Here is a 13,761-nt window from a genome sequence, read left to right on the forward strand (position 1 = left end):
CGTTTCCATGGCAGCGGGAGCCAACAGGGAGGCGCCGCCATGAGCCCGCCCGAGGTGGAGCCGCTCGTGTGCCAGAAGTACGAGATCAAGAGGCGCCTGGGCAAGGGGGTGAGTGCCCGGGGGCCCGTGGGAGCTCGTCGGGCCCGTGGGAACTCGTTGGGCCCGTGTGGAGTTCAGGGCCCTGTGTGAGCTCCAGGTGGCCCGGGGAGCTGAGGGGCCCCAGGCGAGTTCAGGCGCCTGTGGGAGCTCGGGGACCCTGTCTGGAGCTCAGGGCTCCGTGGGAGCTCCGAGTGACCCAGGGGAACTCGGGTGGAGGGGCGTGGGAGCTCGGGGGTAAATGGTAAAATGGATCCGAGTCTCAAAGTACATTCTCTCTGTGCCTGCCAAATCTTTCTGCATTTCCTGTAACCCTCTCACTTCACAGGTCACAGCCTTTCCCTCAGCCGCTGAGGGGGTGACCCTGTCACAGAGGGAGATCAGGTTAGTCAGGCAGTACCTGCCTGTTACAACCCCAGGCTGGCTGGGCCTGATCCCCTCGTTGTCCTTCTTTTGATGCAGCCCAGGACATGATTGACTCTCTGGGCTGCTAGTGCATGTTGTCAGCTCACATCCAGTTTTTCATCCACCGGCACTCCCAAGTCCTTCTCCTCAGGGCCGGTCTCCATCCACAGAATCATGGAACCACAGAATGGTTTGGGTGGGAAGTAACCTTAAAGATCATCTCATTTTACCCCCTTGCCATAGGCAAGAACACCTTTCACTAGAGCAGTTTGCTCAGAGCCCCATGCATCCTGGCCTTGGACACTTCCAGGGATGGGGCAGCTAGTTTCTCCAGGAAATCCATTCCAGTCTCTCACTACACTCAGAGGCAAAGGTTTCTTCCCAATATCCCATGTATATCCCTGCTTTTCTAGTAGGAATCCCTTCCCCCTTGTCCTGTCCCTCCATCCCTTGTCCAAAGTCCCCGTCCAGCTCTCCTGGAGCCCCTTTAGGCACTGGGAGGGCTCTAAGGTCTCCCTGGAGCCTTCTTTTCTCCAGGCTGGAAGGTCCCAGCTCTCCCAGCCTGGCTCCAGAGCAGAGGGGCCTGATCTCTCTCTCTCTTCCAGGTAGCCAGTGATCAGCTCTCTTCCAGTCCTTTGTTGAGTCCATTCTGGCTCCGCTGCAGGCCTGAGCTGGGGCAGGGTGTCAGCACACTGCTCACCTGTCTGTGTCTCTCCCCAGGCCTACGGCATCGTCTGGAAAGCAATCGACCGCAGGACAGGAGAAATAGTCGCTGTTAAAAAGATTTTTGATGCTTTCAGGAACAGGACGGATGCTCAGGTGAGAAATCATTGTCCTGGTGTGTTGTGAGATGTGGGGGGATTCCATAGGTATTTTCAAGAGTTTTGTCTCTGAAACATGATAATTATGCATGTAATAATACAGTCTGCAACTATATTGGGATAAAAAGGAACAATAAATGTCAGGCTTTGTGTATCATGGCATCTACAGAAGAGGAGTGGATTTAACCCTCTCATTGAAGTGCATCCCCTGCCATTCTCTTGAGGTGATAATAAACTACTTTTTCTTTATTTCCAGAGAACATTTCGAGAGATTATGTTCCTGCAGGTAATGTCCATGTTCCTCCTCCACTCTGATTTTTTATTATCTCTGATGTCCACATATTTTCTTCCCGTTGTTTTCCAAAATGCAGTGATCAATGTTTAGTGTTGACAACTCTTTAATTTCTTTTCTGCACCATCTTGGCAAAGAGCCTTTCAGGGCAAACCCACCTGAATGAAACACTCTCCATTTGTGCTTGTTTTTACTCTTTCCTGCTCTTTCCACATTTTTAGCAATGTGTCTCCTGCAGCATCAACAGGTAGACTTTCACTTTCTGTCACTTCTTGCTTCTTTATGGATGTAAACTGTTTCTCTTCCATTTTAACTGTCATGATCAGAGGGGGCCTGGGGTGGGGGATGCCAAATTTGCTTTTCCCCATCCCGTGGGAAGCAATTTGATCACTTAAAATAATCAAAGCAAGACAAAAAGGGAAGATCTGCAAGGAGTAACTTAAAGCTGCTCTTGTTGTGATATAATTGACCTTATCAGTGGCATTATGATTATTTGTCCACTCCTCCTCAGACTAACCACGTAGAAACATCAATATTTTGAAATAATGTTGTTATTTCTAAGGACACAAGTGAGAAAGGGCTCATGGAATAGGTATTTCCTAAGACTGCCAACTTTAAGTAGTAAAGAGATGAGGGTTTTTTACTTTTTAGTCGTTCTTGAAGCCTGAAATAGAAGCTGCAAACTTAAAAGCTAAAAATATAAACAATTCCTTAGAAGTGAATTACCTGTAAGTTAGATCATCTCTGAAAGTGCAGCACTTCTGGAGCAGATGGGTGGAGGAGGAGCAGGGAAAAGAAGGATATTTCTCCTGAAGGAAGGACAGAGTCATTTGGCAGCAGGGAGCTGGGGAGGGAAGTTAATGTGCTGTTCAGCCTGTACTTCCATGACTTTTGGTGCTCAACAGACTAAAGAATTTTAGTTTCCTCTCCTATTTTATACATCTTTCTGAGGGATCAGAAAGGAAAAGATTTAAGAAATATTCTGGTTTTTGTAACTGCATATTTGTCTTAGTTTGTTTGTCTATGCATAATAATTACTTCATTTAATCTCTATGTTAATCACAAGGGCATTTGATGAACTGGATTATTGTTTTATATTATGTATCTCAGTTACTGTAGTTGAGAAGTTGCTGTAGAATGTGGGATTTGGATGATTCTCTGGTGCTCTGCAGTGTGCTGGTCATTGCTTGCAGGTTTTGTGTTTGCTGTTAAGTGGAATTGCAGATCTACTGGTGTATTTTAGGCCAATTTTAGAATGTCATTTTTGGTAAGTACTTTAGTGACAGCACTGTAAGCAAAGATTAGCAGGGCTGGCCCTGAGGAGGTTTTTTTCAAGGTAACATGTTTTTTTAGTACAGATTGAAATTTTTTCATGACTTTCCCTTATCAGTTCTAGGGCAAGGCAGTGTGAGACAGTGGTGTTTTTCTTCTTAAATTGGACTCAAGTAACACTGTCAAAACCGATCTGCATTTCTAGAACAATATCTTCTTTTGGGTAAAAACCTGCTTTAGATCATTTGGATGGGCTTTGTGTCTTGTCCTGAGAATGAACACGAGATGTGTGATGTCTGGCTGTGTATCCCTGCTTAGTGAGTGTGTTTTCACAGGTTGCTGCACATGAATGTGTTGGCTTGTGGACTTTCTAGATGTCACACGTTATAACCAAGTTTTGTTTTGGCCTCAGAGTGTAGGAAGATGATCCTGTTGTAAGCTGGGGAGAGCTTATTATTAGGATTTTTGATACTGTTTATAACTGAATTTGTGATGGAAATAGGTAAAGAGTCTATAATGTTGGTTCAAATAAATTATTTATGTATTTTAGATACAAGCACAGGTTTTATGGTGCAGCAGTTTATAATTTTGTTCTCACAGTAGTTCATGAAAACACTGCTGTGTTATGAAGTGTTTGCAGTGTCTCTGGTTGGACAGAAGTGTTGGTTCTGGGAAATAAAAGCTGTTAAAGCTGGGGATTAATTGAATGATCCCATCAGGATTGCCAGTCTGCAAATGTGAGCATGAACTCCACCTCCAGTGTGAGACACTGTGTTCAGGTATCTGAACTGTCTGATCTCAATACAGCCTGGGAATGTCCCAGCCAGCCCCCAGCTGGGCACGTTGTGGCTGTTTGGGTTTTTAACTATGAATGTTGATGGACACTATGATCTGTTTTCATGCCACAATAATTCTTTGATTCAGTAGGAAATGAGAGGTGCATAAAGGGGACCAGAATTTGTTTAAGTGGTATAGAGGGAGTTTTAGAACCAATGTTTTAGCCAACAGAGATTATTTTTCAGATTAACTGGCTGGTTTCATACTATGGAACAAGCTTAAATTCTTTTTTAAAGTTTATTTCAGAAGAAACCTAATCGAGGAAACAGCATGTTAATGTTTGTTCTAGACAATACAAACTGAAATAGGTTGTTGTCCCTTTTTATGATTCACTAGCAAAACATGTGATTTTGACAGCTGGGTCTCTTCCCTGCACAGGAATTTGGAGAACATCCAAATATCATCAAGCTGCTCGATGTTATCCAAGCTGAGAATGACAAGGATATCTACCTCATCTTCGAGTCCATGGGTGAGACTCAGCATTGCAGCAGCCACTCAAATCCAGCCTCTCTTCAGAGTTATCTTTATTCCCACTTTGATAGTGGCATGCTGGTGATTTACATGAACAATCGTGATACTACTGATATTTACTGATGTAAATATATTACTGCTGTAATATATTACAGAGACAGATTTACATGCTGTTATTAAGAAGGGGAATTTGCTGAAAGACATCCACAAGTGTTACATTCTCTACCAGCTCCTGAAGGCAACTAAATACATCCACTCGGGGAATGTCATTCACAGGGATCAGAAGGTGCATTTCAGTCATTGTCTGTATCCTTCACTCCAAGTTTCTGTCAAACACTAAATAAAATCACAGACTGATTTGGGATGGAAGGGACCTTTCAAAGTGCATCCAGTCCCACTCCCCTGCCATGGGCAGGGACACCTTCCACTAGCCCAGGTCACTTTAAGCCCCATGCAACCTGGCCTTGGACACTTCCAGGGATGGGGCAGCCACAGCTTCTCTGGGCAACCTGTGCCAGGGCCTCACCACCCTCACATGGAGGAATATCTCCCCAGTATCCCATCTAACCCTGCCCTCTGTCCATGGGAAGCCATTCCCCCTTTTCCTGTCCCTCCAGGCTCATGTCCGAAATCCCTCTCCAGCTCTCCTGGAGCCCCTTTAGGCACTGGAAGGAGCTCTGAGGTCTTCCAAGAGCCTCTTCTTCTCCAGCCTGAACGCCCCCAGCTCTCCCAGCCTGGCTCCATAGAAAAAGTATGAAAAAGGATGCAAGCATGAGACTAATAAAAGAACCTTGATAAAAGCCAATGAATTCTCCTGTGTTCAATGCAGCCCTCCAATGTCCTGCTGGATGCAGAGTGCTGTGTGAAGCTGTGTGACTTTGGGCTGGCCCGTTCCCTGTGCCAGCGGGGCGAGGAGCAGCCCAGCCCTGCCCTGACCGAGTACGTGGCCACGCGCTGGTACCGCGCCCCCGAGATCCTGCTGGCCTCTCGCAGGTGAGCCAAGGGAGGGGGGTCTGCAACTTCCTCACCACTGGGAAAACTGATGGTCTGAAAGTCTTAAATGGGTCAGTTTTGGATGTCACTGGATGCAATGTTGTGTCAGTCTGTTGTCTCAATATACATTTAAACTTCAGTTCTGCATCATAAAAACTCTTGTTAACATGTGCACGTCCTTTCTGTGTTCTTAGTGTTCATACACATACGTGAGTGGCTCAGCTGTTTGTCACCCTTTCTCCCACTAGACTTATTCTTTCTCCCTTTAAACCCACATCTTTACAAAATTTGCTTGAGAACATAAGTCCTCTTTTCAAAATTGAAGGAGATGGTTTTTGATAGATCTCCAGGAAATACTCTGTAATCAAACATTAAACCAGCTGCCTGTTAGTCAGGCTTAGTCCTTTTTTTGACTTAAAGATGAAAAATCAGGAAAGTAAATAAATAGAGGCTGAGGTAGTAACCCGAATTTAGATGTGGATGTTTTGCAAACTGTCCTATACCCATTGTCTGGTATTTACTTTGCTTAAAAATGTAAATTTTACTACTTTATACATACATTATGCCTTGAAAAGTCAGTTGTTTCCAAAGATCAACATGTATCTTCATTCTTGGTCATATGAAAAGGATATATTACCTTTTTCTGGCATTACCTTTTATATATTGCCTTGTTCTAGCATTTCTCTCATATATTTCCTTTTATGGTTTCCTAGACTAGCCTTTGAGTAGGCTAAATCTCCTTTCTGTTTCATGCTTGCCAGTCTCATGATTCCCAAATGTCATTCAATGTATAGTTCAAACGTGAGCATTTGTATGTGAGAAGTCACCAAGCAGGTTTTCTAGCAAAATACATCAGTGTAGGTGATGTGAATAGCAGGTACAGGAAAATACTTGCTTGATTTAATCCTAACTCTGTTCTATTCCTGTTTGTAGTTACACTAAAGGTGTAGACATGTGGAGCATTGGCTGTATTCTGGGAGAGATGCTGCTTGGGAAGCCTCTTTTCCCTGGAACATCAACAATGAATCAAATAGAGCAGATCCTAAGGGTCATCCCTGCTCCGTCCCCAGAAGGTAGGACTCTGCTGCAGGGAGAGGGATTTAGAGAAGGGATTAAAGAGGGGAAGAAAGCAGCCCAGATGGATAAGAGGAGAAGGTATCTCTTGTGGGTCATTCTGGCACCTTTCCAAGGAAATTAGAGACTTAATTGTGAATGTTAGTGTTAGAGGAAAATAAGAAATTCAGATATCTTGGTGCCTCTGCCTCTGTGGGTGTGAGAGTGCAGATTTATGAAGTCTATGATTAATAAATACAAATTTAGAAATAGTCTTAGAAAATTTGTAAGTAAATATTCCATTCTCCTTCCACAGATTTCCCATCATGTTTTATGAGAGTAATTTTCTAAGCTAACATCAAATAATATTTGCTTTCCTTCCTAAACTGTGTAGTTCTCTGAGGTAATCCTCATCTTGGCATTAACAGTACCTTTTTATTCTTGCAGATATTTTGGCTCTGCAGTCAGAGTACAAGGCCTCAGTTATTAACCACATGAGTTCCCGGTAAGCCTGGGGTGTGTGTGTGTCTCAGATCACCCACTGTATGACCATGGAATCGTGGAATCCCAGAATGGTTTGGGTGGGAAGTGACCGTCAAGACCATCCAGTCCCACCCCTTGCCATGGGCAGGGACCTTCCAGTATCCCAGGTTGCTCTAAGCCCTGTCCAACCTGGCCTGGAACACTTCCAGGGGTGGGGGAGCCACCATTTCTCCAGGAAATCCATTCCAGTCACTCCTTATCCTCACAGGCAAGGATTTCTTCCCAATATCCCATTTTAATCCCCACTTTTCCAGTGGGAAGCCCCTCCTTTTGTCCTGTCACTCCCAGCCCTTGTCCAAAGTTGCTCTCTTGGAGCTCCTTTAGGCAGTGGAAGGGACTCTAAGGTCTCTTCTTAAATAGAAATTATTTAAAATATAAGTAAGATTTGGGTTTTAAAACTGATATTTCAAATGTATAAGATATTCTCTTGTTGATTATGTTCACAATTATATTTAGGGTTTCAAAATGCAAAACCAGATTATCGAACTTCATCTTCTCATTGCAAATTACACAGAAATGTGTTTCTGTGGTCTCAGGTCTGAATTTGTGGGATCGTGGGGCTACCAAGAGATGAGCTTCAAGGTCCCTTCCCACCCAACCCATTCCAGGATTCAGTGATTATCTTTGTGAGGGAACTCTGGGGTCAGATGTCACCTTGGCGTGATCCCCGGAACTGTCATTCCTGCCTTCACTGGGAATTGGACTCTGGGAACTCATATTATTGTTTTCTGTCTTCTAGGCAGCGAGTAACATTTGAGGAGATTTTCCCATCCTCTACTCCACTGCCTGCCTTGGATCTGCTGAAGAAACTTCTGGTCTTTAACCCTGACAAACGGCTCACGGCAGAGGAGGCTCTGCAGCATCCTTATGTGAACAGGTGAGAGTGACACCAGTGTGCAGCTTCCCCTGATGTCTTCTGAGACATTACAAACCTGTTCCTGGCACAAGTCTTTTTTAAATGCATTATAGAAAAAAACCCCAAAGCTAATTCTTCATTTTCTCCAACCCTATTTACATGAGATTGTTTAACAATCCTGTTTAAATAGTGTTAGTCTGTGGTGCTGCTTTCAGTCAGTGAATTATGTGATGTGTTCTCATCTCTTTAGATTCCACTGTCCTTCCAGGGAGCCCTCTTTGGATTATAATGTGGTCCTTCCTTTGGGTGATGATGTCCAGCTGTCTGTGGCAGAATATCGAAATAAATTATATGAGGTACTTCCATCCTGTTTTCCCAAATCCTGATCCTCCAGGTAACCTTCCATTCCTGCACACACTTAACAAATTCTGTTGTCTTGTCTTTGTATTTCCCTGGGCTGTCCATACCTGCTGACACAGTTACACCTCAGTGTTTGGTTGGTCAGTTCCATACTGTCAGAGTCTCTGAGAGACCTTTAAATCTAAATTCCCTCTGGGAAAGGAAAAGTCTCTGAAGCACGATGTCTGAGAAAGACTGGGTTAGAGGGAAATATACTATCCTGGATCCAACAGCCATAGAATCACAGAATCACAGAATGGTTTGGGTTGGAAGGGAGCTTAAAGATCATCTAGTTCCAAAATTATACTTGTTACTGTGAAATAAATTCCAGATGTTTACAAGTATTCCTCTTTGTTTTGATGTTTTGTTCCTCTGCTGTATTGCTGCATTAAGTCTAGCCAGCTTTTCTGTTCTGCAGTTGATCCTTGAAAAAAAATCAAGGAGCCGTCTAAAGGAGCGAGGGCGGAGAGAAAACACTCAGCTGAGCCAGTCTGAACCCAGCCCACTTCTCCCAGATTTCAGCTCAGTGACTGTACCCACCAGAAAAGTCCAGCAAGAACCAGCACCTCCTCTCCTAAACCCTTCCCACGTGCATGCTGGAGCCACAGCTGGAGTCCAGCCAACAGGACCCAGCCAGAGCAAGGATTTGGCCAGAACTGTGTGTCAGAGATCACAGATGAGCGTGATGATGTACAACCCCATCACACACACCACTGTGCAGAGTAGGTACCACCCTCCTGCACCAGGGTGTGACACACCACGGGGCATTGTTGTGGGGAAGAGAGACTGAATCCTGTAAAAGAAGTGAGGGGAATTTGCATGGTAAAAAGAGGGGGTGAAAGTGTGGGAGGAAAATGACATAAGAACAAAACACTGTTGAATGAGTGTTGGATGTGTGACTGTTCCTGCCTCAGTCAGGGTGTTCTGTGTCCTCACGATTTTCTTACTTTCTCTCATGTTTTTCCTTCTGCAGGAAATGCAAATCCTGGTGCTGGGATCAGGAACTTTTCTGCACCACCTCAACAGCCCAGAATCTCCAACGATGGGAAACTGGGGAGACAAAACTCATGGACAAACACTGGGCTCCCTCCTACAGGTGTGCAGAACCTTTACAATGTGAGTAGCTTAACTTCTAACCCTTACTTGTGGTAACTTGGGTCACAACAGTTCCCTGCAGTGCTCCAGGCTTAGGGCAGAGTGGCTGGAAAGCTGGAGAAGTTCCTGGGGGCGCTGGTGACGGGGGCTGAACAGGAGCCCGGGTGTGCCCAGGTGGGTAAGAGGCCAGTGGCTCCTGGCTTGTAGCAGGCACAGTGTGACCACAGGCCCAGGGCAGAGCCTGTCCCCTGTGCTGGGTGCTGCTGAGGCACCTCCAGTCCTGGGGACAGTTTTGGTCTCCTCACGACAAGAAAGACATTGAGGAGTGTGTCTTTCACGCTCCTCAGTGGAAGAGAGGGGAGCTGGGAAGGGGCTGGAGCACCAGGAGCAGCTGAGGGAGCGGGGAGGGCTCAACCTGGAGAAAAGGAGGCTCAGGGAGGGACCTTCTCACTCTCTCCAACCCCCTGACAGGAGGGAGGAGCCGGGGGGGGGTCAGGCTCTGCTCACAGGGAACAAGGGACAGGACAAGAGGAAATGGCTTCAAGTTGTGCTGGGGAGGTTCAGGTTGGATATTGGGAAAATTCCTTCATGGAAAGGGCTGTCCAGGCCTGGCACAGGTTGCCCAGGGCAGTGGTGGAGTTCCCATCTCTGGAGGGGTTTAACAGCCATGTGGGTGTTGCACCTGGGGACGTGGGTTAGTTGGGGCTTTGGCAGTGCTTGGGGAGCAGCTGGACTTGGGCTCAGAGGGCTTTTCCAACCCAAACGATTCTGTGACTTGATGATTCCATGATTCTAGTGGATTGCTGTTGCTGAGCAAGGTGTCAGTCCTGTCCTCTCTGCTCCTCCCTCTTCCTTGTTCTTGGCCATGCTTCCTTGTAAAAGTCCTTATCCTTGCTGGGTTCTTTAATTACTTCTTGCTCCTGCATTTTCTGTTCCTGAGCTGACTGGCTGTTGCCTGGTGACTTGTGGCACTTGCACAAGTGATCAGAGGAAGCTTATTGGCAGAGGAAGAGTATGGAAGGAGGCACCACAGATTCACAGTATCACAGAATCACAGACTGGGTTGGGTTGGCAGGGACCTTAAAACTCGTGTCATTCCACCCCTCTGCCATGGGCAGGGACACCTTTCATTAGCCCTGATTGCCAGAAACTCCAAGCATGTCCAGGAGCCCACTTGCAACTCACCTTTCAGCCCCTCTGCTTTGGCATCCTGTCCAAAATGGAGAGGTTTGGGGAGTGAGAGGAGCCAATCCCCAAAATTGGATTGTGGAGCTTGATGTGCATGCATGTGTACACATGACCAATGAATTTGGAAAAATCTTCAGGGAATTGTGACCAACTTTCTGTGACAGAAAGAGCAGAACAGGGAGAAGATCAGCCAACATGTGCTCTGAGCTTTGTGTTTGTTTGCTGAGAGGGTGATGTTGCCCAAAGCCAAACCTGTGTCCTATTTGTGTTCCAGACAGCTGATTCCAGGTTATTAACTTATCTTGGCTTTTCTTTCTCACATAGAATCCCAGAAACTCTCAGAGTCACAGCAAAGATGCTCGTCCCCTTCTGAAGCCCAGTAAAAAGATGTTCCAGATCACTGCAAATGTGGGAGCTGCGGGTGATCCAAGAGCATCGATGGGCAGCTACTCCCAGGCCTATGGAACCATCAGTAAATCTGCCCTGCAGAGTCTTCCCATAACAAAGGCCTCCCAAAACCCCGAGCAGTGAATGAGGAGATGTTCCAGCCAGGTGAAGTACAGCTCATCCCTCAGCCCCTGACTGAGCAGGGACAACAAGGGAGAGCAAAATCTGAGGAAATGCTTTAGTCACAGCATGGGACAATATCCTCCTTTCCTCTGGACAAGCCAACAGGAAAGGGAATCCAACCCACCTGCCTTCCAGTCTCACCAGAAAAGGGCACAGCATGTTTGCTCCCACACTTGTGAGAACAGGGAACACTGTCAGTTCATGCTTCTTGTTTGAATTGTCACAAAAAAATTACAGAAAACTGCAATATTCTAATACTTGAGTGGTTTCAGACATATTCAGGGGCCAGGGGAACCTCCTGAATTTCAGCAAGGCCAAGGGCAGGGTTAGATGGGATCCTGGGAAGATATTCCTCCATGTGAGGATGGTGAGGCCCTGGCACAGGTTGCCCAGAGAAGCTGTGGCTGCCCCATCCCTGGGAGTGTCCAAGGCCAGGTTGAAAGGGGCTTGGGGGAACTTGGTCTACTGGAAGGTGTCCCTGCCTAATGCAGGGGAGTGGGACTGGATGACCTTTAAAAGGTCCCTTCCAAGCCATTCCAGGGTTCTTCAGCAGTCTACCCAAATGTGGATTGTTTCTGAACAGAGCAGGTAACTGTTCTCTGCAGACCGTGGAGATCGAGCTCTTCACAGATCCTACAGCCCTTCATTCTCATTTCCACTCATTTGTGTGACTCTTCCGGGGTAAATAAACAAAACCATTGTGGTTTATTTTTGATAAAATCAAGTAGGAAAGCATTTGAAATACAGGTGGGCTCTGCTACAATATCTAACAGCTTCCCTACCATGATATATTGTAAATATTGCACTAATAAATAGTTTATATTGCACCGCAAAAAATCTTTGTCTTTCAGTCAGCATTCACTGTGTTGAGAGGGAAAGTACCTGTTGGTAAGGCTGTCTTCAATGAATAATTGGTCTTTTTTTGTTTTGTTTTTGCTTTAAGAAAGCAGAGTTCCATGAGATACTATTGCTGAGACATCGTGAAGGTGTTACCAGGCTACAGTGGGACCACAGGAAACTTTATATTCCTGTTTTAATGCGGATTTTGGATACATTCTCATTAACTTGAAGTTGTTGTCTGTGTCCCTGAAGTTTTACTCCTCCTGTGATAAATGATTGTTATTCCAGAACATTGGAACTACAGTTACCAAGGGGATTCAGGTGCTGAATTCCAGCATGTGAGTACCACTGCCATTGGCTGAGCTGCCATTTTATCTTCTAGTGCCTAAACACCCAAGGCTACTTAATTAAAAATGAATGCCTTCCCCTTGGTTGCAGGGGTGGTCACTGGAGACTGGTAACAGGAGGGAGCCAGGAGTGCAGCTCCCAGGGAAGTCCAGGCTAATTGTGGTATATTCATAGTACAGATGTTTCCTGCCTGTCTGAGGCACAGGGAGATGTAGGAGTGGCAGTGCCAGGGGAGCCTGTGGTGTGGGCAGAGCTCTGAGCAGTGGGTTGGCTCCTGAGAGTCCAAATGCTGGTTGTGGGGCATTGGAGAGAGAAGGGCCCCCAATTCCGGCTGTGACCTCCCCTGGATCCTGGCCCCTCACAGCACGACAGCCAAGGTCCTCTGGGACCCCCATCCCAGACTGAGAGGAGCTGGGCTGGGACACCAACAGGTTCTTCTTACAATGGCTTTAGTTGCTGCCAAGGGAATTGGTTCTTCTGCAACAGTTGGTTGTGCCACCTGCAGCAACTGGTCACTTACCTGTCACCAGCAGAGCTGTGTCACTCGGGCTCTGGGCACAAGCACATGTTCCACCTGAGCAAGAGAAAATCCTAAACATCTAAATAAATACAGCAAAATTCTAAATTGCTAATGTCACCTGTCACTGCAGAAATAAATTCCAGATTTGTCTGTTACAGAATGAGGCTGGAGCAGGTGGGTTTGGGAAGGGCTGGGGAGGTGTGGAATGATGTAAGAATTGCACAAGCAGAGCTAGAATATATATGCACGTACCTCTCTAGAGTAAAATAATCTGTATTGGCTGACAGAGAACAACTGTTGGCCACTGCAGTTCATTTTGGGACCCATCAATAACTCAATCTGATTGATTAATCAGAGCAGACAAAACTCATTTATGGCTGTGGACGTATAAAAGATCCTGGGCTGTATCTCAGATGGGTCACAGTGTTGAGTTTTAAACTAAAAGAGGAGATATTTAGACAAGATATTGTGAAGAAATTCTTCCCTGTGAGGGTGCTGAGTTCCTGGCACAGGTTTCCCAGAGAAGCTGTGGCTGCCCCACCCCTGGAAGTGTCCAAGGCCAGGTTGGACGGGGCTTGGAGCAACCTGGAATAGTGGGAGGTGTGGGGGTGGGGCCAGATGGGCTTTAAGGTCCCTTCCCACACAAACCATCCTGTGATTTTGTGATAATATGAAATGGGTATAAGAAATCCATTTCTACTTTTTTCCCAATTTTGGCCCCTTTTCCCATCCTTTTATTTCCTCTTTTGTCCTCTTAATTTTGTTGCTCAGTGTACCTCCTCATGTTACAACAAAGCTGCTCTTGATTCCTGCAGATTTTTACCACCATTTGTATTAAAATGGAAATCAGCCCTAATTTTTTTTTCAGATCAGACAGTTGTTCTGCACATCCAGTTCCCAAGGTTTTCAGCAAACAGTAAAATAATCATTAACTGTTATAAAAGTGTAAGTCCAGCCTGCTGCCCTGGGAGCTGGCATCCCAGGAAAAGCTCAAGTTTCAAGGACTCCACCAGTGCCGTGGGCAGCCTGTGTCAGGACTGGACAATCCTTTCCAGGGTTTTGGAAGGAATTTTCCAAATATCCAACCTAAACCTCCCCTGGCACAACTTGAGGCTGTTTCCTCAAGCTGAAAAGGCCTCCTAAAACCAGGCCCATCTCCATC

The 13,761-nt window shown here is 46.0% G+C and overlaps 1 protein-coding gene across 4 annotated transcripts in view; it reads left to right on the forward strand.

Annotated features, from left to right (window-relative positions):
• Positions 1-13,761, forward strand: part of MAPK15 (mitogen-activated protein kinase 15) — a 26,823-nt gene continuing 13,062 nt past the window's right edge. Inside the window, exons 1-15 of one of the 4 annotated variants that reach the window (XM_027705267.1) lie at positions 1-108; positions 1,222-1,320; positions 1,579-1,608; positions 4,102-4,192; positions 4,350-4,480; positions 5,024-5,187; positions 6,121-6,260; positions 6,688-6,745; positions 7,523-7,660; positions 7,890-7,995; positions 8,457-8,760; positions 9,012-9,154; positions 10,646-10,873; positions 11,835-12,069; positions 12,170-13,039. In XM_027705267.1, coding sequence (XP_027561068.1) covers positions 40-108; positions 1,222-1,320; positions 1,579-1,608; positions 4,102-4,192; positions 4,350-4,480; positions 5,024-5,187; positions 6,121-6,260; positions 6,688-6,745; positions 7,523-7,660; positions 7,890-7,995; positions 8,457-8,760; positions 9,012-9,154; positions 10,646-10,852 — 1,680 coding nt within the window. In that variant the 5' untranslated portion in view covers positions 1-39 and the 3' untranslated portion in view covers positions 10,853-10,873; positions 11,835-12,069; positions 12,170-13,039. Of the gene's footprint in view, positions 109-1,221; positions 1,321-1,578; positions 1,609-4,101; positions 4,193-4,349; positions 4,481-5,023; positions 5,188-6,120; positions 6,261-6,687; positions 6,746-7,522; positions 7,661-7,889; positions 7,996-8,456; positions 8,761-9,011; positions 9,155-10,645; positions 11,217-11,834; positions 12,070-12,169; positions 13,040-13,761 lie in introns of those variants that run through there. The other 3 variants (XM_027705266.1, XM_027705265.1, XM_027705268.1) reach the window with 3 other exon arrangements.

Source organism: Neopelma chrysocephalum, unplaced genomic scaffold (assembly GCF_003984885.1).
Source record: "Neopelma chrysocephalum unplaced genomic scaffold, ASM398488v2 Primary Assembly neopelma1_322, whole genome shotgun sequence".
Lineage (NCBI taxonomy): Eukaryota > Metazoa > Chordata > Aves > Passeriformes > Pipridae > Neopelma > Neopelma chrysocephalum.